The sequence below is a fragment of the Mesoplodon mirus genome, assembly GCF_964341445.2.
Source record: "Mesoplodon mirus genome assembly, chromosome: 8".
NCBI lineage: Eukaryota > Metazoa > Chordata > Mammalia > Artiodactyla > Ziphiidae > Mesoplodon > Mesoplodon mirus.
Window position 1 is genome coordinate 35059041 of NC_138984.1, and position 22102 is coordinate 35081142.

Sequence of the window (22102 nt, forward strand, 5' to 3'; positions counted from 1 at the left end):
TCCATATGATGCCAAAAGCATAAGCAACAAAGAAGAAAACAGATCAATTGGACTTTATCAAAATATAAAGTTTTGTGCTGGAAAGGATACTATACAAAAAATGAAAAGACAACCCACAGAATAGGTGACAAATTTTGCAGATCTTTATCTGATAAGAGACTAGTATCCAGGATATATAAACATACTAACAATTCAACAATAGAAAGACAATTTTTAAAGATTTTTTTTGATGTGGACTGTTCTTAAAGTCTTTATTGAATTTGTTACAATATTGCTTCTGTTTTATGTTTTGGTTTTTTTTTTTTTTTTTTTGGCTATGAGTCATGTGAGAGCATATCTCACCGACCAGGGATTAAACCTGCACCCCCTGCATTGGAAGGCGAAGTCTTAACCACTGAACTGCCAGGGAAGTCCCAAAAGACAATTTTTAAATGGGAAAGTACTGAATAGATGTTTCTTCAAAAACAATGTAAAAATGGCCAATACGCACATGAAAAGATGCTCAATATCATTAGTTAGTAGGAAAATACAAATCATAACCACAATGAGATACTAATTCATGCCCACTAGGATGTTTATAATTAAAAAGACAAACAATAACAAGTGTTGGAGAGGATGTAGAGAAGTTGGAACCCTCATACCCTGCTAGTGGGAATGTAAAGTGGTATAGCCACTGTGAAAAACAGTTTGGCAGTCCTCAAAAAGGTAAACATAGAATTACCAGCAATTCAACTCTGACTTTATGAACCAACAATTCCAATTTTACGTCTATACCCAAGAGAACTGAAAACATATATCCACACAAAAACTTATACATGAATACATAGCAGCATCATTCATAATAGACAAAAAGTGGAAGCCATCTAAATGTCCATCAATTGATGGATACACAAAATGTGGTATATCCATACAATGAAATATTATTCAGGCATGAAGCAAAATGAAGTACTTACATATTATACAACATAGATAAACCTTGAAAACATTATGCTAAATGAAAGAAGTCAGAAGGCCGTGTATTGAATGATCTGTTTATATATGTGGTTTTGTGAGACCACAAAAATATAAAAGGAAATAAATGAGAGCATCATACATACTAAAAACTTAGGTCGGCTCAGGTGTTAACATTACATTTTTTAACAATACATACATACATTTTTAAACAATAATAAAAAAATTAAAATGATTGCCTAGGCAAATATTTATTTTAAACTTATAACATGCATAAACATAAAAAACACTTTAATCAAATAACAATGTACCAGTCAGACTAGGTTAGGTTAAAAGAAATATAAACCCCACATATTTTTCTCTCACATAAATGTCCAGATGTAGGTAATCTAGGGTTGGTATGGTGACTCTGCTTCTTAATGTCTTCACCCAACAAGGGTCCTTCCTGTTCACCACTTGGTCATCCCTACAGTGTGGCTCTTATCCTCACAATTCAAGATGGCAGCTAGAGCTCCAGCCATCACATATGCAGTCTAGTCACTAAGACAGAAAAAGGGACAAAGGGGCGAAGGGCAAAAAACACTTGCCTTTTAAGAAAAATTCTCAGCAACTGCCAAACAATACCACTGCTTACATATTATTTTCCAGGACTAGACACATGACCACACCTTGCTACAAGTTGAGGCTTGGACAGCTAGACTGTATTCTGTGAGGCTGTGTGCCCAGTTTCAAATTAAGACTTCTATTACTAGGGAAAAAGAGAATGGATATTTGGGACAGTGAGCAGGGTCTACCACACAGACAAATTGACAAGGCTGACCTCAAATTGTGACCTCTTGGTGGCATAAGTAACATGCTTAATCCTGAAAACTTGCTCCTAGAATATGGGAGAAGAGATTCCCATTTCAAACACTGCAGACAGAAAAAGCTGTCAAGTGACCCCTACCATGGCCTATTCATGGAAGAGGATGGAAGGCATTGGGGACTGGAATGAAACTGGGGTTGACGAGACAGTCCTCCTAACCAGTGGCCCAGAAAAGCAGCCCTGAGACCACGGGTCCTGCTACTGAAAAGAAGAGCTAGAGATGAGACAGAGAAGTGAAGGCAGAACTACAGGAAAGAGTAGTCTCTTCAGCACCAAAGAACCAGCGAGTCAAAAGTTGATAGAGGGACTTCCCTCGTGGTCCCGTGGTTAAGACTCTGCGCTCCCAATGCGGGGGACCTGAGTTTGATCCCTGGTCAGGGAACTAGATCCTGCATGCATGCCACAGCTGAAAATCCCTCATGCTGCAACTAAGACCTGGCACAGCCAAATAAATAAATAATTTATTTTTTTTTTTAAGTTGGAGGAATGGGCTTCCCTGGTGGCGCAGTGGTTGAGAGTCCGCCTGCCGATGCAGGGGACACGGGTTTGTGCCCCGGTCTGGGAAGATCCCACATGCCGCGGAGCGGCTGGGCCCGTGAGCCATGGCCGCTGAGCCTGCGCGTCCGCAGCCTGTGCTCCGCAACGGGAGAGGCCACAACAGTGAGAGGCCCATGTAATGCAAAAAAAAAAAAAAAAAAAAAGTTGGAGGAATTACCTAGACTTTACTTTAGAAACCAGTATGCTTAAATATACAGAGATAGAAAAGCGGATTTGGAAAACAGAAAGAAAAGATACCAGCCACAGTTCTGTCATCCATACACCACTTTTGGAATATTTCTTTCCGGCCTTTTGTTTTCCTGTGAGACATATTTTTTGTTAGTTTTTGCTTTTTTTTTTTTGGCCACACCACACGGCCTGTGGGATCTTCCCCAACCAGGGATTGAACCCATGTCCCCTGCATTGTAAGCGCACAGCCTTAACCAATGGACCTCCGGGGAAGGCCTGTTTTGCTTTAAACGTACTTAGCTATAAAAATAAAGGCTCTGTTTATGGCTTGAGTTTATATCCTAGGCTGGGGTGACCAAGGACAAGCTACTTAGCATCCCTTTTGTCACTTTCCCCATCTATAAAATGGGAAGAAATAATAATGAGGACAATAATACCTACCTCAAAGAGCTGTTTTGAGGATTAAATAATTCATGTAATGAGCTAAGAACAGCTTATGTAAGCCTTTATTATTTGTATATATAAGTTTAGCGGTTACATAAAATTCCAACCAGTGGACGTTTTATCATAACCATGCTCCTGTTACTAAACACTTGATGAATTTTCAGTTGGGGGCTATTATAAAGTTTTAAATATTTTAATACATTTGTCTCTTTTATATTTAGGGCTATTACTTAAAGCAGTATCTTCAGAGTCTTCATGTAGATTTTAGAACATTTCATTTAAGCTGGGTTGTGGGTATGTATTCATTATATTGTTACCTAATATAATTCTCCTTTAGCATGCCTTAAATATTTCATTTAAAAACTATACTCAATGAAAAAGAATAAGGCACTTAGTAATCAAATTGCTCATATACACAAAAATGTCAAAGAAGTAGTTGTAGACTCCACTATTAAAGTGAGAAAAATAACTCACGAAATAACTTACATGAGAGCTGACTAAAAGACAGAGATGGGGGTCTTTACAGCTCTTCACAGGCACCTCCTGGCTTATCACTCACCATGGCTCACATTCTCTCTGCTCCAGCTGAAAGTTACACTCGTGGTTTTTAAAACATGCCTTACATTTCCCTTATCTGACCCTTCGTTTGCTTTGTTTCTTCTCCTGCAATGTATTCTCTTCTCCACCTCAACCTGCCAAAATCCTACCAATTTTCAAGGTTTGATTCAACCTTTTCAGAATAACTCCTCCACAGTGTGCTATAATAGTAACAGCTATGTTCACATGGCATCACCGATGCAGTCATAAAAACTCTCATTGGGTATGATCATAAAGGCTCCCTCATCTCATCCTCAGAACAATTCTGCGAAGTAGGCAAGGGGAGGCAAGGCTTTATTCCTCCCATCTTGTTGGCCTGCTCCTGGAATCAGTCCCTCTTTACTTCACCCCATCCCCCTTGCCAGTGAGCAAAACACACAAGCAAACCCTTAGCACTCTTTTTCCTTGGCACCTGCGGGTTGACTGATGAATGGTATTAATAAAAATAATGTAATCTAAAGACAGAAAAGGGACAAAAGTAAACAGAGAGCACAATATAATTTAATAAATATATATTTTTTTGTTTTTGTGTGTTTGTTTTGTTTTTGGTTTTTTTTGGAGGGGCACGTGTGGGATCTTAGTTCTCTGACCAGGGACCAGAGATTGAACCTGAACCCCCTGTGGTGGAAGCGCGGAGTCTTAACTACTGGACTGCCACGGAAGTCCCAATAAATAATTGCTTTTTAAAAGAGAAGGAAAGAAAAGATGGTGATTTAACAGGCTCTGTATTTTCACTGTGTCCCTCAGATGCGATATGGAAAGCTATGTGGCCATGCTGCCTCTCTGCGGGGGGGGGAAAGGGTGGGGCTGGAAAGGTAGGGTAATGACTCTCACAAACAGCTGAGAGAGGAGTACGATGCCTTCCCTGGAATGCATGCTACATATCTTCCAAAGTTTGTTCTAATTTCTGAAGGACACCAGATCGTAAGGCTGGTTGTTAACATTCTAGACCTGGCACTACCAATGATTTTCTCTGAGATTTGGGAACAGCTCACTTAAAAGCTGTGTGCCTCAGTTTCTTCAATCATAAAATGGATGTTCTCATTCCTTTTGGCATACATTATGGTTAACTACTCCCCAGGGAAGCTCCATGCCCCATTTTCCCCTAAAAGAACCCCAGCTTTTGGAGACCATGTGCCCAAGGGAGCTGAAGCCACTGAACCCCAGTCCCAGGGGACTGAGTCTGGGCTGGTATAAACCAACCATGGTAATCCCATTCCCTCTGCCAATGGTCGGTTTAAGGAAGAACATATCATGTGATTCTAGCCAATGAGAAGTGAGGGAAGGGAACTCTTGGGGAGGAGAGCTTCTGCGAAATTTTTCCTTTGATCTTAAGAAGCCACACAAGGAAGAGATGTTTTCCCTTGTGTGTTTGGGTATGATACTTGGACCTGTGGCCCTCTTGTGACCTTTAGATGACAAATTTGAAAATAAAAGCCCAAACACTGAGACTACAGAGAGGAAAGGTGGAAAGCATCAAACCCTTGAGGACATTGTTGAGCCAATGAATTAACCAAGCCAGCAACTACACCCCCTACCTCTGAACCTGTTGCTTAATAAGAGTAAACAAATTTTTAAAAAACTTTTTGTTTTAAGTTAGGTGTTCTGTTACTTGCATCTAAAACATTTTGAATGATATGATTGTGTTTTTCAAATCTTTTTTTCCCCATTTTACTGAGAAATAATTGATATACATCACTGTATGAGTTTAAGGTATACAAGGGGATAATTACATATATTGTGAAATGATTACCACAATAGGGTCGGCTAACATTCACTGTCTCATATGTAGACACTAAAAAGAAAAGAAAAAAGGAAAAAAATTTTTCTCCTTGTGATGAGAACCCTTAGGACTTACTCTCTGAACAAATTCCCTATGTGTCACACGGCAGTGTTACCTCTAGTCATCATGTTGTACATTATACCCCTAGTACTTATTTATCTTACAACTGGAAGTTTGTCCCCTTTTCTTTTTGTAAATTTTTAATTTATTTTTAATTATTGGAATGAACATCATTTGATGTGAATTTTTGAGAGATTATAGCTGTCAGGTGTCATTATATTATTTATTGAAAACCGAATGTCACAGTATGCCATATCCTAAACTTTAATTCTTCACTGTCAATCACACTTATACACTAAACCTGCTTGCATTCCATCCATCACACCCGTCTTGTAGGTCTTATTATTTTATATCACACAGCTGTCATTTGTTCTCTCTCATTCCATTTCTAAAGCCTTTCTTCCATCTCTGGTTTACCTCTACCATATTCTCTATCAATCTCACAGGTTAAAGCTCATGGGATTACAGACTGTAGCTGCTCCTAAACCCTCTCTAACTAAAAATCTCATGTTCATCATGTTCAGTTTTTGTGAAACATAGCTTAGGTGTGGGAGAAATCAGGGCCTACATCAAGGATCCGGTATTTCAGCCTAACATTGGACTATGCACTGCAGGTGTTTACCCGTGCTTAGAGCAGTCTTTTTTTTTTCTTTTTTTTGGAAGTTTGTGCCTTTTGACCACCTTCCTCCAATTACTCCCTTCCCCCACCTGCGGTTACCACTGCCTAATCTCTTTTTCTATGAGTTTGTTTTGTTTTGTTTATGTTTTTGTTTCGTAGATTCCACATATAAAGGAGAGTATATAATGCTTGGTATTTGTCTTTTATTTCACTTAGCATAGTGACTTCTAGGTCCCTCTTATTTTTATATTTAATGCAAATACAAGTTACCTTAATAATATATAAAAATATATAAAACTAAAAAGTAATATAAATAAATACTATGCGTCAGCTTTATGTTTTCAGTTTTTTGTGAGTCAAAGAAGATACATGACATTTTTCAAGAGGGGTGGTGATCCCATTCCCGAGGTAAAAGAAAAGGTGCAATTCCCATCCATGATAGGAAACAGAATATGGAAAATGCCTGTCACCCAGTCAGGATGGGACAGAGAAGGATGCAAAAGCTGCCAGGTCATTAAGATCCCTCACAAACAGCTTCCCTCTGTAATAATTAACACAGGGTTCTGGTTCATGAGTCCAAGCATATACATTGTTCCTGCTGGTGCCCCCAGCAATGTGAAATTCAAAGACACCCTCGGGAGTCCCACATTCATTAACACAAGGATAGAAAATTACCTTTAAAGTAGAAATAAGTGTGTGAAGTGTCTGAAAAGTGTTCCTTTCATACTTTTCAGCTTTTGTTGGGTGATCATGTCAAAACACATATAAACATACCCCCACAGATACATACCACTTAAAACCAACTTAAAAATATATAAATAAGTTTTTTTTTTTTAACTTCAAGTGATTGTTTTTGGCCATGCCTCAGCATGTGGGATCTTAGTTCCCAATCAGGGATTGAACTCATTCCCCCTGCAGTGGAAGCACGGAGTCTTAACCACTGGCCCACCAGGGAAGTCCCTTTAAATAATATTTTAAACAATCATATTCTTGTAGGTCATGCTTTCAAATCCAAGGAGGAAAGGTATACTGATTACTGTAGAATGCCATGTGAGTCCTAGACAGAGAAGCAACCTCAGATCAGAAAGCCACTGTTTTAAATTGAATGTTTGTGTCCACCCCCAGATTCATAGGTTGAAATCCTGTCCCCCAATATGATAGTATGAGATGGTGGGGCCTTTGGGAGGTGATTAGTTGATGACAGGGCAGCCCTTATGAATAAGATCAGTGTCCTTATAAGAAGAGACACAAGACAGCCTGCTTTCTCTCTGTTCTCTTTGCCGTGTGAAGATCCAACAGGAGGGTCATCTGCCAACCTGGAGGCGGGATCTACAAGCACCTTGATCTTGGACTTCCAGTCACTAGAACTGTGAGAAATAAATGTTTGTCTTTCTGGCTAGCGATGGAGACTGCAAAGCTAAGAAGGGCCTTTGGCTTTTCATTGTCAAGAGAGGATGAGTTTCTTTCTAAGCTAAGAAGGGCCTTTGGCTTTTCATTGGCAAGAGAGGATGAGTTTCTTTCTCAGAGTGTGCTGCAGCCAGACACAGTACCTCTCCTTAGCAGACACTCTGCTGTTCCAATCATACACCTTGCTGTTGAGCTCAATGTGGAGTTCCAGGAGTGAGTGTTTTCTGGAGGGAATGAGAAAGGCAAAAATTAATCCCACGCAAATATCAACGAGGAGACAGATTAGCATTAGGTTGAAATCAGCTAACAGATATGAAAGTGCTTTAAAATTGTTCCTGTCTAAATATTCTACAAGCTGCTTAGCAAGTGATCCAAACAGGTTTGCAGCACTCTGACCCAATGACCACAGTCCCCACCCACAGGGGCAACTGAGTTTTAGTCTGGGTACACACCAGCCAGACGATAACCCATCTGGATCATCTATGCAAATGCAGGATGGATGTAAAAGGCCAATAATACCGTTGGCCCGTGGTGTATGTACCTTGGAAGGCTGAGCTGCCCCTGCTCTAGCCCTCCCTTTACTGCTGTGCCATCCCTGAGGAGGCTAGGGGTCCCAGGCCCTGAGATTTATTCCTGGGGTCCCCCAAGCTACAACAGATGCCTTTCACAGGTGACTCAGAGAAATTCTAAATTGTGATTAGGGGGCAACAGAAAAGGGACTGCTAATCTTACATGTGAGGTACACTGAGGCTTCCCTCATCCTAAATGGACACCAACGTTTCCCTTAGAAAAGTATCTTTGCCAATAAACATCAAAAATGTCTAAGTTACAAAGACTTGCAGACCTGTATAGCCAGGTACCATTTTTCACCTATCAACCTCAAGACTTGGGGAAATAAACGAGCACACAGTATCAGTGAGATTTCAGGGATGCAGACTCTCTCATAAAAGCTGATCTATGGGAATTCCCTGGGGTCCAGTGGTTAGGACTCAGCGCTCTCACTCCCAGAGGCCCGGGCTCAATCCTTGGTCCGGGAACTAAAGTCCTGCAAGCTGCGTGGTGTGGTCAAAAAACAAAAAGTTGGTCTAACTGTCCTAGAGGACAATCTGATGAGATGCATCAGAGGCTTTAAAAATGCTTGTCATTCAACACAGTAATTCCACTTCTGGGAATGTTCCCTTCAAGAAAACAATTAAGAATAAGCACAGGGCCTCCCTGGTGGCGCAGTGGTTGAGAGTCCGCCTGCCGATGCAGGGGACACGGGTTCGTGCCCTGGTCTGGGAGGATCCCATATGCCGCGGAGCAGCTGGGCCCATGAGCCATGGCCGCTGGGCCTGCGCGTCCGGAGCCTGTGCTCCGCAGCGGGAGAGGCCACAGCAGTGAGGGGCCCGCGTACCGCAAAAAAAAAAAAAAAAAAGAATAAGCACAAATACTGAGCTACAAAGATGTTGAACACTTTCTTTTTTGTGAAAGCAAAACATTGCCCAATAACTAAAGACTGGCCAAGTAAATTATGCTATAGCCATATTAGGGACTGCTCTGCAGACATTAAAATGATACTATAGGGACTTCCCTGGTGGCGCAGTGGTTAAGAATCTGCCTGCCAATGCAGGGCACATGGTTCGAGCCCTGGTCCGGGAAGATCCCACATGTCGTGGAGCAATAAAACCTGTGCACAACTACTGCGCCTGCGCTCTAGAGCCCGCAAGCCACAACTACTGAGCCCGCGTGCCACAACTACTGAAGCCCGCATGCCTAGAGCCGGTACTCCACAACAAGAGAAACCCGCACAATGAGTAGCTCCCGCTCGCTGCAACTAGAGAAAAAGCCTGCACGCGGCAACGAAGACCCAACTCAGCCAAAAATAAATAAATAAATAAATAAATAAATATTTAAACAAATAAATAAAATAAAATGATGCCATAAAAATGTGATTCCTGACATGTAAAAATATACTGTTGCACAAACTAAAAGCAGGTTATAAAGTAACAGTAAATTATGATTTCATTTTGGCTTAAAAAACATCTTTATATATGATTGTATCGGTATCCAAAAAAGATCTGGAAGGCAACACACCAAGGTTTGGTTAACAGATTAGTTCTAATAAGTAGGATTATAACTGCTTGTTATGTTCTGCTTTCAGCATCTATATCTCATGGTCTATGTTCAGTAAGGAGTATGTATTGCTTTTGTAATAAGAAAAAAAATTTTCTTAATTTTGAAGAAAAATATCCAAACCACAAGCTGACTACTATATGACCTTCTGAAGTACAAAGCATTCATAAACTGTGCAGAGTCTATATCATACTCCTAAGGCAACCCCAACAAGGAACGAAACATCCCTCCCCCTGAAGAAAAAGGCATCAAATATGGCACAGTGGCACTTCCATCCTGGTAGCAGAAAATAAACAACTGGGGCCAGGATCCGCTACAGCTTGGGTGGCTCACCTTTCTTTCCCCAGTTTCTGGGAGAGGCACTTCAGGTACAATGACGGTGAAGGGGAGGACCGCTCCAGCAGGGACACGTCCGCTTTGCACAGGCTCCAGAAGAAGTCAGCTTCTCGGTGAATCATGCAGGCCCCGGGCTGCCTGGCCTTGGATTCTGTGCTTTTCACTGATGGCCTATCCACCTCCAGGAAGCTGCTGTCCTCTAGCTGGCCCTCTGATGTCACATAATTCTGAATAAAAAAGACCTTTGGCTTCCCTGAGAGAGAGGGGCATGCATCTGCCATGAACATCCTTCTGATATGATCCAAAGGGACCCCTGAGCGAGTCTGATCCACGCCAAACACGCTCTGGGAGCCCCCTCGGCTCACCAGGATACACACGAAGCTGTCGTAGTCTTGGTGTTGGGTCATGTGCGCAACTTGGCCAAGAATGTGCATTATATTTTCCACAGTGAGATGTAAGAAACGCTTGACTTCATAGCCCAGGGAAGTGAAGGTTTCCTCAAGAATGTCTGGAAAAAACAAACAAACATGAAAAACAACACAGGAGGGACTTCCCTGGTGGCGCAGTGGTTAAGAATCCACCTGCCAATGCACGGGACATGGGTTCGCGCCCTGGTCCGGGAAGATCCCACATGCCGCGGATCAACTAAGCCCGTGCACCACAACTACTGAGCCTGCACTCTAGAGCCTGCGAGCCACAACTACTGAAGCCCATGCGCCTAGAGCCCGTGCTCCGCAACAAGAGAAGCCACCGCCATGAAAAGTCCGCGCGCCACAACAGAGTGGCCCCTGCTCGCTGCAACTGGAGAAAGCCCGCGCGCAGTAAAAAAGACCCAACGCGGCCAATAATTAAAAAAAAACACACACACACAGGAGTAAGAAACGCTCAAGAGACACTAGGTAGCAATCCTAAACATGGTCTAATCTCCATTACTTGTCTGTTTCTGCTATTGTGTCATAGTTTGAGGCTTTAAAGGACCTAAGAACGGGGCAGGAGGGATAGAATCAGCCTAAAACATGAAATATGTGACTTTCATGTCCCAGGTTCCCAGTTTTGGTCCGTCCCCTGTTATTCCACTTCCCCTGCCTGAGGCCACCACTGCATCTGGCCACGGGCAGAGACTGAGCCCCCCTCTAGTCTAAACGAACCAAGAGAGGAAAAATACTTTTTCCTTTCAACCAAAACAAAGTTGGGGATTGTTCAAAGGGCTCTTTCTTACAATAACTCACAAGTTCATAGGAATGGGTGCATTTGCAGCATGCAGATCCAAACCTAGATCCAATGGCCACAGAAAGGGTGACCCAGGTCATGAGTTCCCTCACCTCCACATGCTGTGAGCTGATCCGGAGGCCCCTGGATCTAAGCTGGGACCATTCCCAGACTCCTCAGCTCCTCTCATGACCTACTTCCCAGTGTAGCCTTTGACTAAGCAAGGGGGTGCCCTTGGCCAAGACGCCCTACAGCAGCAGTCACCAACCTTTTTGGCACCAGGGAACGGTTTCGTGGAAGACAGTTTTTCCACAGACTGGGGGTGGGGTGGGGTGAAGTTTCGGGACGATTCAAGTGCTTTCCACTTATTGTGCACTTTATTTCAATTATTATTACATTGTAATATATAACAAAATAATTCTACAACTCACCATAATGCAGAATCAGTGGGAGCCCTGAGCTTGTTTTCCTGAAACTAGATGGTCCCATCTGGGGGTGATGGGAGACAGTGACACCCAAAGTGTGTTGTTTATGTCCAGTCTACTCCGTAATCTCATTTTGGTTGCTGTCACTGCAGAAAACCCTGCTTCACAAAGATAGGATGTTGGAAATGAAAGCAGGCTTTTCCGTGCTTTTGTGGCAATCTCAGGATATTCCGCCTTGACTTTAATCCAAAAGGTATGGAGATTTGAAGTTGTCTCAAACATACTTTTAAGGCCACCATCATTTGTGATCTCAAGCAATTGATCCTCTTCTAGCGCGGACAAAGTCGATTCACCCAGCTTATTCACAAATGGGTTGCAGATCCATTCCTTCCCAGTTCGGGGGTCTTTTGTGGTTGGGAAGTAATGCTCAAACTCTTTTGAAAGCTGAGATAGGTGCACCAGCTGGGAGAAAGAAGGCCCTAGTTCAGTCTCTTTCAAAATCTCTGCTAATGTTTGAAACATGTCAAAAATCCCAATGTTCACTCGTCACCCCCATAATTCCAGTTTGGCTTTGAATGCAGTCACTTTATCTGCCAACTTGAACACAGTTGCCATTCTCCCCTGAAGTGACAGACTGAGTTCGGCAAGCAGGTTGAATACGTCACACAAGTAAGCAAGTTTTGCGACCCATTCTGTGTCACTGAAATGTGCTGCCAGTGGTGACTGTTTTTCTACAAGAAATCCCTGGAGCGGCTCTCGTAACTCAAAAACTCTGGCCGGTGATCTACCTCTAGAAAGCCATCTCACTTCTGTGTATAAGAGAAGATGTGTGTGCTCTGTGTCCATCTCCTCACAGAGGGGCACGAACAGATGTGAGTTAAGGGCATGTACTTTAATGTCGTTGATAATTTTAACCATGTCCTGCAAAACATTGTTAAGTTCAGGTACCATTTTTCAGCTAGCCAGCATTTTGCTACGGACACACATTCAGAAGCGACCTCTTTGACCCGTACTGAAACCAGAAAGCCATCCAGTCATGGCAGCCGCTCCATCTGTGCATATACCAACACAAAATGACCAGTTCCGTTTTCCTGATATGTAATCATTCAAAGACTTGAATAGTTCTGCAGCTGTGGTGTTGGTTGGCAACAAAAGTGCACATAACATATCCTCATGTACATCCTCCTGAAAAATATATCGCGCAAAAACAAGCATTGTTGCCTTGTTGTCAGCATCGGTAGACTCGTCAACCTGGATTGAGTACCACGGTGACTCATTAATCCTCTCTAACAATTGTGTCTCAATATCCTCTGCTATTTCATCAATTCATCTAGTTATGGTGCTAGCTGAAAGAAGAACACGTACCACCTTTTGAACTGCAGCCTCTGCTAAAAGTTCACGACAAATGTCCTGAGCAACAGGCAGGATCAGATCTTCACCAGTAGCAAAGGACTTCTTAGCTTTAGCAATGCAGTTAGCCACTAAGAATGATGCTCTCAATGCAGACACATTTGATGAAGTGGTAGCCTTCAATGATTGTTTCTGTTCTTCGTGTTCACGTTTTTTTCTTTTGAAAAACTCCAAAGGCTTGTCGTTTTGTTTGTTTTTTTAAATAAATTTATTTATTTATTTATTTTTGGCTGCGTTGGGTCTCCGTTGCTGCGAACGGGCTTTCTCTAGTTGCAGCGAGAGGTGGCTACTCTCCATTTTGGTGCACAGGCTTTTCTTGTTGCAGAGCAGGGGCTCTAGGCGCGCAGGCTCAGTAGTTGTGGCTCACAGGCTCTAGAGCGCAGGCTCAGTAGTTGTGGGCTTAGTTGCTCCGCGGCACGTGGGATCTTCCCAGGCCAGGGCTCGAACCCGTGCCCCCTGCATTGGAAGGCGTGTTCTTAACCACTGCACCACCAGGGAAGTCCCCAAAGGCTTGTCTTTTAATGCAGGGTGCTTGGTCTCCACGTAGTGAAGCAGTTTTGAAGGTTTCACGGCTCCGTCGGATAGCCAGTCGCCACAAATTATACAAAGCAGGCTTCGAGAATGTGAATCACTTGTTGCAATGAACCCATAATTTAAGTAGGACTCTTGGTATTTCCTTTAAAATGAAGCTTTCTTTTTGTTGGCGGTCTTAGAGTCTTCTGCTGTCTCATCATTAGGTCTTTCCCTCTTTTCTTTTCTTTTCTTTTTTTAAAAATTAATTATTTATTTTTGGCTGTGTTGGGTCTTCGTTTCTGTGCGAGGCTTTCTCTAGTTGCGGCAAGCGGGGGCCACTCTTCATCGCGGTGCGCGGGCCTCTCATTGTCGCAGCCTCTCTTGTTGCAGAGCACAGGCTCCAGACGCGCAGGCTCAGTAGTCGTGGCTCACGGGCCCAGTTGCTCCGCGGCACGTGGGATCTTCCTGGACCAGGGCCTGAACCCGTGTCCCCTGCATTGGTAGGCAGATTCTCAACCACTGCGCCACGAGGGAAGCCCTCCCTCTTTTCAAAGAAGCTCTCCAGCACTGTTTGTTTTTTACCTATTTTGGCGAGGGTTAGCTTGCGGGCTCACCAAAACTGTGACTGAGACAAGTGCGCAGTGCGGGAAGGAGGTGTGGACGGAAATGGTAAATAAAATAATGGGCGGGCCACGCGTGGACTAAAGTAAGTGTTGAATTCTGACTTAAAGCCTGCCACCAGATGCACCTTAACTGTCACTTGCCACTCACTGATAGGGTTTTGATATGAGTCTGAAAGCAATTGATTTAACATGGTCACTGTGCAGTCAAACCTCTCTGCTAATGATCATCTGTACTTGCAGCTGCTCCCCAGCGCTAGCTTCACTGCCTCAGCTCCACCTCAGATCATCAGGCATTAGATTCTCATAAGGAGCGCGCAACCTAGATCCCTCACATGCATAGTTCACAGCAGAGTTCGTGCTCCTATGAAAATCTAATGCCGCCACTGATCTGACAGGAGGCGGAGCTCAGGCAGTAATGCGAGCGATGCGGAGTGGCTGTAAATACAGAGGAAGCTTCGCTTGCTCACCAGTCACTCACCTCCTGCTGTGTGGCCCTGGACCGGTACCAGTCAGTGGCTGGAGGGTTGGGGACTCCTGCCCTACAGGGCCCCCAGAGATTCTTCTCCTAGTTTCCAGGAATCCTGGGTTGACTTTGCCTCGAGAAGCAGTGTAAGGCAGTGGAAAAAGCAGACAAGCCTGCCTTCTAACACTGACCTCACCACACCTATGGGCTGCATTGCTTTAAGGAAGTGGGTCTCCCTAGCTTTAAGTGGAAGTGAAGATACCCACCCTATGAGGATGCTGTCTTCACAGACATGAGATAATACAAATAAAGCTCCTGGTGCTCAATAAAAATATTCCCTGTTCTCTTTTTAAAAATCTTTTTGTTCATCTTCTAGAAGTTTCTATGGCCTTGGAACCCTAGAAATCCTACCCACCTACTTTGTTCCCATCTGCTCCGTTTGCCTTCATTGGAGAAGTAGGTACCGAATTGTTTCATCTTTCTAATAGCAAAGAGAGACATCTTTCTCTTCCTCATTCAAAAAGTCCACAACCTTTTGAGGTACCCATTAATTTTCTACTCCTTGTCTGAGGGATGCCTCCAGTTCTTAGTCCATTTTCAGAGCAGAAAAACCATTCTGTCCTAAGCCCAGAGGCTAAACAAGAATCTCCTAATTCAGGTTGTCATCCAAACTATTAGCCACTTCTCTGGATTTGCTTCCCTGTCTCAGGACTATGTACCCACTTCTGTTCCTCCCCTGGGGTATGACCTTCCAGAAGCCTACGACTGCATTCACCCCAAACCAAACAACATGGTAGTAATCAGAGTACCTATAACTTCCACCAAGGAACAGAGGGGTCCTATCTCATACCAGTTTAGGCATCACACAAAGGGGTCAAGGGGAGATAAATCACTGAAGGTACATATAACAGTTTACTACAAATTCCCAATTCTCGACATTAAATGGGAACAATATGAAGTACGGAGAGACAAATAATTCAGAGACTCACAGCTTCAACCAACAGTTTCAACTGTCTTGTCTTGCCAACTTTACCAACCACTAATAAACTATAAAAGTAAAAGTAAGTAATCACAATTTCTCTTCTGGCTTCTCAGCAGGAAACGGAAAAAGATTAAAAGTTGGAAAAGAAACACAGCCTTGGGTTAACAAAAATCTGGAATCTAAGCAGCCACTGGACAAATAAGAGCTGGCTTGTGTGCTCTTAATTTAATTCACCCAGCCTATGAGCAGTATCTGGACACAATCACATAGAGTCTTGTAGAACATTCCACTCAGCAGACCCACATCCTGCCAGATATGGCGGTTTTAAATAAGCCCATGATTCTTTGACACTCCTCCCTTAAAAAGATAGAGTGTAATTCCCCCCCCCCCCCCGCCTAATGAGTGGAATGTGGTAGAAGAGATACAACGTGACTTCCAAAGCCAGGTCACTGTGGAACAACTCACTCTGGGGGAAGCCAGTTGCCATGTCTTGAGAACACTCAATACAGGTCCCCAATGCCACGTGGAGAGGCCTCCATGGAGAAGAACTTAGGCCTCGCACCAACCAGCCACGTGACTGAGTACCCGAGAAGCCCCTCCAAAGCCAATCAAGCCTTCAGATGACCCCAGCTGACATCTGACCACAACCTCCCAAGAGACTCAGGGCCAGAACAACCTGGCTAAGCCACTCCTAAATTCCAGACCCACAGAAACTGTGAAAGATAGAAATAAATGAATATTGTTGTTTTAAGCTACTAAATTTTGGAGTGATTTGTACACATTATCAGATAACTAATTCACCAGGTAAGTCAACAAAAGGAAACGATAATAACCATTCCCTAAGAATGTAGTTAGGCTACTTACTTTTCTCCTTCTGCCTGGCCCGTAGGTAAGGGTGAAAAAAATGAATTTGTATATATATATATATATATATATATATGTCACGTCATAATGAAGAGATATAAAGAAGGTGCCAACCCCCTTAAAACCCTGTGATAAGTAAGTATTATCAGGAAATGACAGTTGCTGAAAACCTATTAAATACCTCACTTGTCCACATAGGATCTCAGAGTGGTAGAAAAGGCGTAGCAGCACCGCCCACTAGGCACGGCTTCTGAGGGTGTAGGCAAGGCTTCAGTACCCAGTTCTGTGCTCGGGATGAAACCAAGTGCTGTACCATGTGAGAGAACCTGGACTAGGACCCCAGTGCCGTCCCCACTGCTTTAGTCCAAACTCTCCCTTTCAGGAGTCACACTCTCCGGTCATGGAGCATTCTCTCCTCTAGGGGGCAGAAGCAAACAGAGAAACACCAGACGCGAAGCTCTTTTGTTTGCTTGTTATCTCAGACTGGCTTGCTCCCCTCAAAAGCCTCTTTTCACTGATAGATTTACTCCCTTATCAAAGTCCTTGAAAGAAAGCCACAGTCTCCCTTTCCATCCTGATACGCAGAGGTCTGGACAGAACACATGCTGCCCTGTGCCTTAACCTCCTTTCTTTATCTGGGCTCCCCGCAGGTTCTGGCTGAAGCAGCAGCTGGGCTGTCACAAGGCAGTCAGCAGGCAGCTGCGTGATACGGGTGAAAGAGGAACAGTCTTGGAATCACAAGATCTGAGTTTCAGTCCTGGCTCTTCCACCCACTTACTGGTCTGAACCTTGCCTGGTCCTGAAAAAAAACTAACTGGTCCTGAAAAAAAACTAACTTACACTAGCAGAAGAGCTAAGAAGGAGATGCGAATCTGAGGTCTAGGGCAGGAAGTCCTTACCTAATACAACAGAAGGAAAAGGGCTAAAAGCTGGAGGTGAACCCAAAAGCCATAGAAGTCCCCAAGGCCAAGTATAAGGCCAATCAGAACACCAATCTGGATGGGCCTCAGACCAAGATGGAGCATCCCTTAAATATCCCTGTGGCAACAGTCACTCAATGGACACAGCCTGAAGTCATCACAGCTGGCATTTCCCAATAACAGCACATCTTTCCTCTATCAGTTGGTGAGGACTGATGCCAGCTGTTGTTCTCTCTTGGGCCAGCAAGAACACAGATATAGCCCAGTCTAATTTATAGGATCAAGGGGGTTGTGACAGTGTGACTTTGAACAAATTACACCTGTAGTTTATTCATATATAAAATGGATCAATACCAATGCCTATACCGTGTCCTCCAGAAGGTGGCTGAGAGGACCCATTGAGATTTCTGTCAAGATGCTTTGCAAACTGTGAGTGCTTATTCAAACATATTAGTTTTAAAGAACATAAAGGCAGCCACTGCACCACAAATCATGGAGCCTGCCTGCGATGCCTCTCTTGCATGGAATATACCTCCTTAGAACCCATAGGGAGGTCTCTACAGTCTAAACTAAAATGGACTCAGAGCAGCCAGATTCTGTGTCCCATGTATCAACAGTAACTTCCTTGTCCTTACTTGCAAATAGGGGAAGAAAAATGTGGGTGTTGAGTTTGGAAAATAAAGCTTCAACCAACTGCATTAGTCCCACTTCTCCTTCTACCCACCCTGCAAACCCCACTCCTGACCCAGCCCTATGTCTGTAAAATTCAGCTGTTCCTTTATTAACTTCCTGAAATGATGAGGGGTTTCTTCTGGCCTTGAAATTAGTACAGGGCTGTTAGTGAAGGGCTAGGATCAGCATTACCCACCCGTCTGGGGACTACTGAGATGAAATCCAAAGAACTAAATAAAATGTCATGATCTCATTCATTTAGAATGTGTTTTGACCGAAAATGAGCTCACATGTATCTTGACACTATCTAAAAAAGGGGATTCATTAAATAAATGTATAGAATAAATAAGAAAGAGGGGATGCTTCCTCAGTCTATTTATGATCACTTATTGAGCACCTTTAATAAGCCCAGCTCAAATTACTATAAAGCACATGAATGGAACACAAGTGGGAAGGATATTCTTAGTGGAAAGGGGAGTTTTGAGGTCAAATGTGAATGAGAAATGCAAGGTTGACAAGACTTAACCAGGTTTCGTTACAGGAACACTGCTCGGAAACTTTAAGGCCAACATGCACTGCAAATCTCCTAAAGAGGAACAAATTCTTTCTTTTTTTTTTTTTTTTTTTTTTTTTTTGCGGTACGCGGGCCTCTCACTGTTGTGGCCTCTCCCGTTGCGGAGCACAGGCTCCAGATGCGCAGGCTCAGCGGCCATGGCTCACGGGCCCAGGCGCTTCGCGGCATGTGGGATCTTCCTGGACCGGGGCACAAACCCGTGTCCCCTGCATCGGCAGGCGGACTCTCAACCGCTGCGCCACCAGGGAAGCCCAACAAATTATTTCTTAAACTCACTTGACCTCAAAACTCATGTTTTACAAAGTTCCTCTTCCTGTCTTACAGAAACACTGTGATGAGGGGATACAGATGAAGTATACAATGTAGTTCCTGTTCTTCAAGGAGCCCATAATCTTGCTAGAGAAGCAAAGTGTATAAATGTGCACAAAACAATGACTGATATGTCACATAGAACAGTAGGATTTTAGGTAAAATAGGAGATCAGAGTAGGGAAGATCAGTGTGGTCTAAGACACCTGGAGAGGAGATTATGGGAAAGGTGCAATTCAGCTGCGGCTCCAAAAAAAACAGGGCAAAGGAAAGGCCCCCAAGTGGAAGGATGATGGTGAATAAAGACAGAAGAAAGAGTGAGGGAGGAAGCGGGGTTGGGGGGAGTGGGGCTTGTACAAATCTGACTTTCCACTTGTTCAGGGACACCAACAATCGGGGGTGTTACTGGACAATCCATATACACTCGAAATTATAAACTACTTTATAAATGTCTTTTTTGTTTGTTTGTTTTTGCGGTACGCGGGCCTCTCACTGTTGTGGCCTCTCCCGTTGCGGAGCACAGGCTCCGGACGCGCAGGCTCAGCGGCCATGGCTCACGGGCCCAGCCGCTCCGCGGCATGTGGGATCTTCCCGGACCGGGGCACGGACCCGTGTGTCCTGCATCGGCAGGCGGACTCTCAACCACTGCGCCACCAGGGAAGCCCTTTTTTTTTTTTTTTAAGCACAAAAGATCACTAGTATTTCCTTCTGGACTAGCTTTTCTTAGGAGAAAACAATATCAATAATAAACATGTCAAGAGAGGCTTCTGTGGCCCCTCGGGTGGCCTAAAAGTCCTCTGCTTTTCCACATACCCACCACTCCTATCCACAGTTCCAAGACCCCAACAGCTCTGAAAAACTTAGGTTCTTTTCCCTGACTCATTTTGTGGCAAAACCTTTCCTGAACCGATGAGAAGCTATTTATAGTCTTTATTCCACTTAGTGTAAGTATCCATTCCTTTTGCTGTAGAAATAGTCACATATTTGATTATGGGGTACTGCCCTAGAACCCACTGGAATGTTTTATAAATTACAGTATATGGGCCATGTCATCTTTCTGAACTCTTAAAACTTTAAAATTTTGAAATACAAGGGTCTCCAATAAGGGATCTTGGACCTATAATTCTTTATACCCTAGCTTTATGCTGTCTGTGAAAAAAGGGTTTGCTATGTAGCACTGATTTAAAGGGAAATTTCATTAGTGATGCTAGGTTTCCAACTGAATGGCTGCTTAATCTCAGAGGATAAGAATGCCCAGAAAAAAAAAGCATACCACCACAGACTTCCTGGTCTTTTGCCCACAGGGAAGCTATCGTTAATAGTTTGCTAATCCCGCAGGGGTTAAGAGGGAAGACCCCACTTCCTTGGCACTCAAGCTGGCAGGCAGCAGTAGCCGCTCCATGGGAACAAAGCCTCCATCTACCAACTCATGTGTGACTTACCACGTGTTTTCAAAGCTCAGGAGCAGAGGCCACAGTGGCTGCTCCGATTCCCCTTGCTGAGATATGTTTACATCTATCAGTGCAGGAACATGCTACTGATTTGGCTTGTTGCCCATTCCATTAAGGGAAAATGAGGAAAGGAGGCTGGGTAACCCCAAGGAGCAGCCAAGCTGCAATCAACACCACTGCAAAGATCTCTACGATCAACTCCGGGCTTTCAGGACTAGCTGCTCTGTTAGAAGAGGAAGTTTCTTAGGCAAGATTTCCCAGGGAAACGTGCAGCATCTGCTAGAAGAATCTAAGCCTTAGCCTGGTTAAAAGTATAGAAAAATCTTCAAGCTTTTCAGAAAGAGCAGGGAGAAAAGAGAGGAATAAACACGTCCTCTTAAAATCTGCTAACACCAGCTTTCAGTCAGCAGCCTAAAAACCAGCCAGAGCCCTAGGTCAAGGTCCAGAGTCCAGTGTCTGTGATGTGAGGCTTTCACTTCTTGGCTCCAAACCAGAGCAAAAGTCCACTGCTATGTCAGAGCACCTTGAAGCAGGGCCTCGCACAGGTCTAGCTTCGCTAGGTCTCTGACACAGGTGACGCAACACGGAGGACACCAAGCACAAAGCCACTGAACGAATTAGCCTCAAAACCTTAAGTTTCCATGTCTGCTCCAAGAAGAGGTTACTGACTACTCCAAGGATTCTTCTCAAGAATGAGCCACCAAACAATAACCTTATAACCTTATCTTTGTTCACAATGTGGCTCTGAGGCCAGACTCTACTTCATGGCCTCCATACCTGCTTCACAAAGGGCCAAGCATGGTGGGGTCTTTTGTTTTTGTTTTTAATTTGAATAATTTATGTGTCCAAACTTTAATATGAACTTATTTCTTTTTGCTTCAGTACTCTACCAAACTTATCTTTTACTGCAGTAACATGATTTGGTGTGTCAACTATACCATTCACTGCTTTTTTTTTTTTTTTTTCTTCTTTCTTGCAGTACGCAGGCCTCTCACTGCTGTGGCCTCTCCTGTTGTGGAGCACAGGTTCCGGATGCGCAGACTCAACGGCCATGGCTCACGGGCTCAGCCTCTCCGTGGCATGTGGGATCCTCCCGGACCGGAGCATGAGCCCGTGTCCCCTGCATCGGCAGGCGGACTCCCAACCACTGCGCCACCAGGGAAGCCCCATTCACTGCTTTTTATATTTAAGTTATTTTTTTTAACATCTTTATTGGAGTATAATTGCTTTACATTTTTGTGTTAGTTTCTGCTGTATAACAAAGTGAATCAGCTATACGTATACATATATCCCCATATCCCCTCCCTCCCACCCTCCCTATCCCACCCCTCTAGGTGGTCTCAAAGCACCAAGCTGATCTCCCTGTGCTATGCAGCTGCTTCCCACTAGCTCTCTATTTTACATTTGGTAGTGTATATATGTCCATGCCACTCTCTCACTTTGTCCCAGCTTACCCTTCCCCCTCCCCATGTCCTCAAGTCCATTCTCTATGTCTGCGTCTTTATTCCTGTCCTGCCCATAGGTTCTTCAGAACCATGTGTTTTTTTTTTTTTAGATTCCATATATATGTGTTAGCATACAGTATTTGTCTTTTCTTAGTTCCCCGACCAGGGATCAAACCCACATCCCCTGCATTGGAAGGCGGATTCTTTACCACTGGGCAACCAGGGAAGTCCCAAGCATGGTGTTCTGCAATAGTAGGGGTGCAATAAACATTTATGGGATAAAGGAAGAATAAATCTATAAAGGTTTGGGGAAATTACATATTCTGGATAAAAGTCTGAT

At 43.7% G+C, this 22102-nt stretch overlaps 1 protein-coding gene across 10 annotated transcripts in view; it reads right to left on the minus strand.

Annotated features, from left to right (window-relative positions):
* Positions 1 to 22102, minus strand: part of LOC309809248 (CASP8 and FADD-like apoptosis regulator) — a 91896-nt gene that overhangs the window by 36676 nt on the left and 33118 nt on the right. For 9 of the 10 annotated variants that reach the window (XR_014294832.1, XM_082630226.1, XM_082630231.1 and 6 more), the window contains 2 exons: positions 9901 to 10411; positions 7596 to 7676 (listed from right to left, as the gene is read on the minus strand). Coding sequence is in view for 9 of the 10 variants with exons in the window: in XM_082630226.1 (XP_082486352.1) it covers positions 7596 to 7676; positions 9901 to 10411 (592 nt within the window). In the remaining variant the exon portion in view is untranslated. Of the gene's footprint in view, positions 1 to 121; positions 7474 to 7527; positions 7677 to 9900; positions 10412 to 22102 lie in introns of those variants that run through there. The other variant, XM_082630224.1, reaches the window with a different exon arrangement.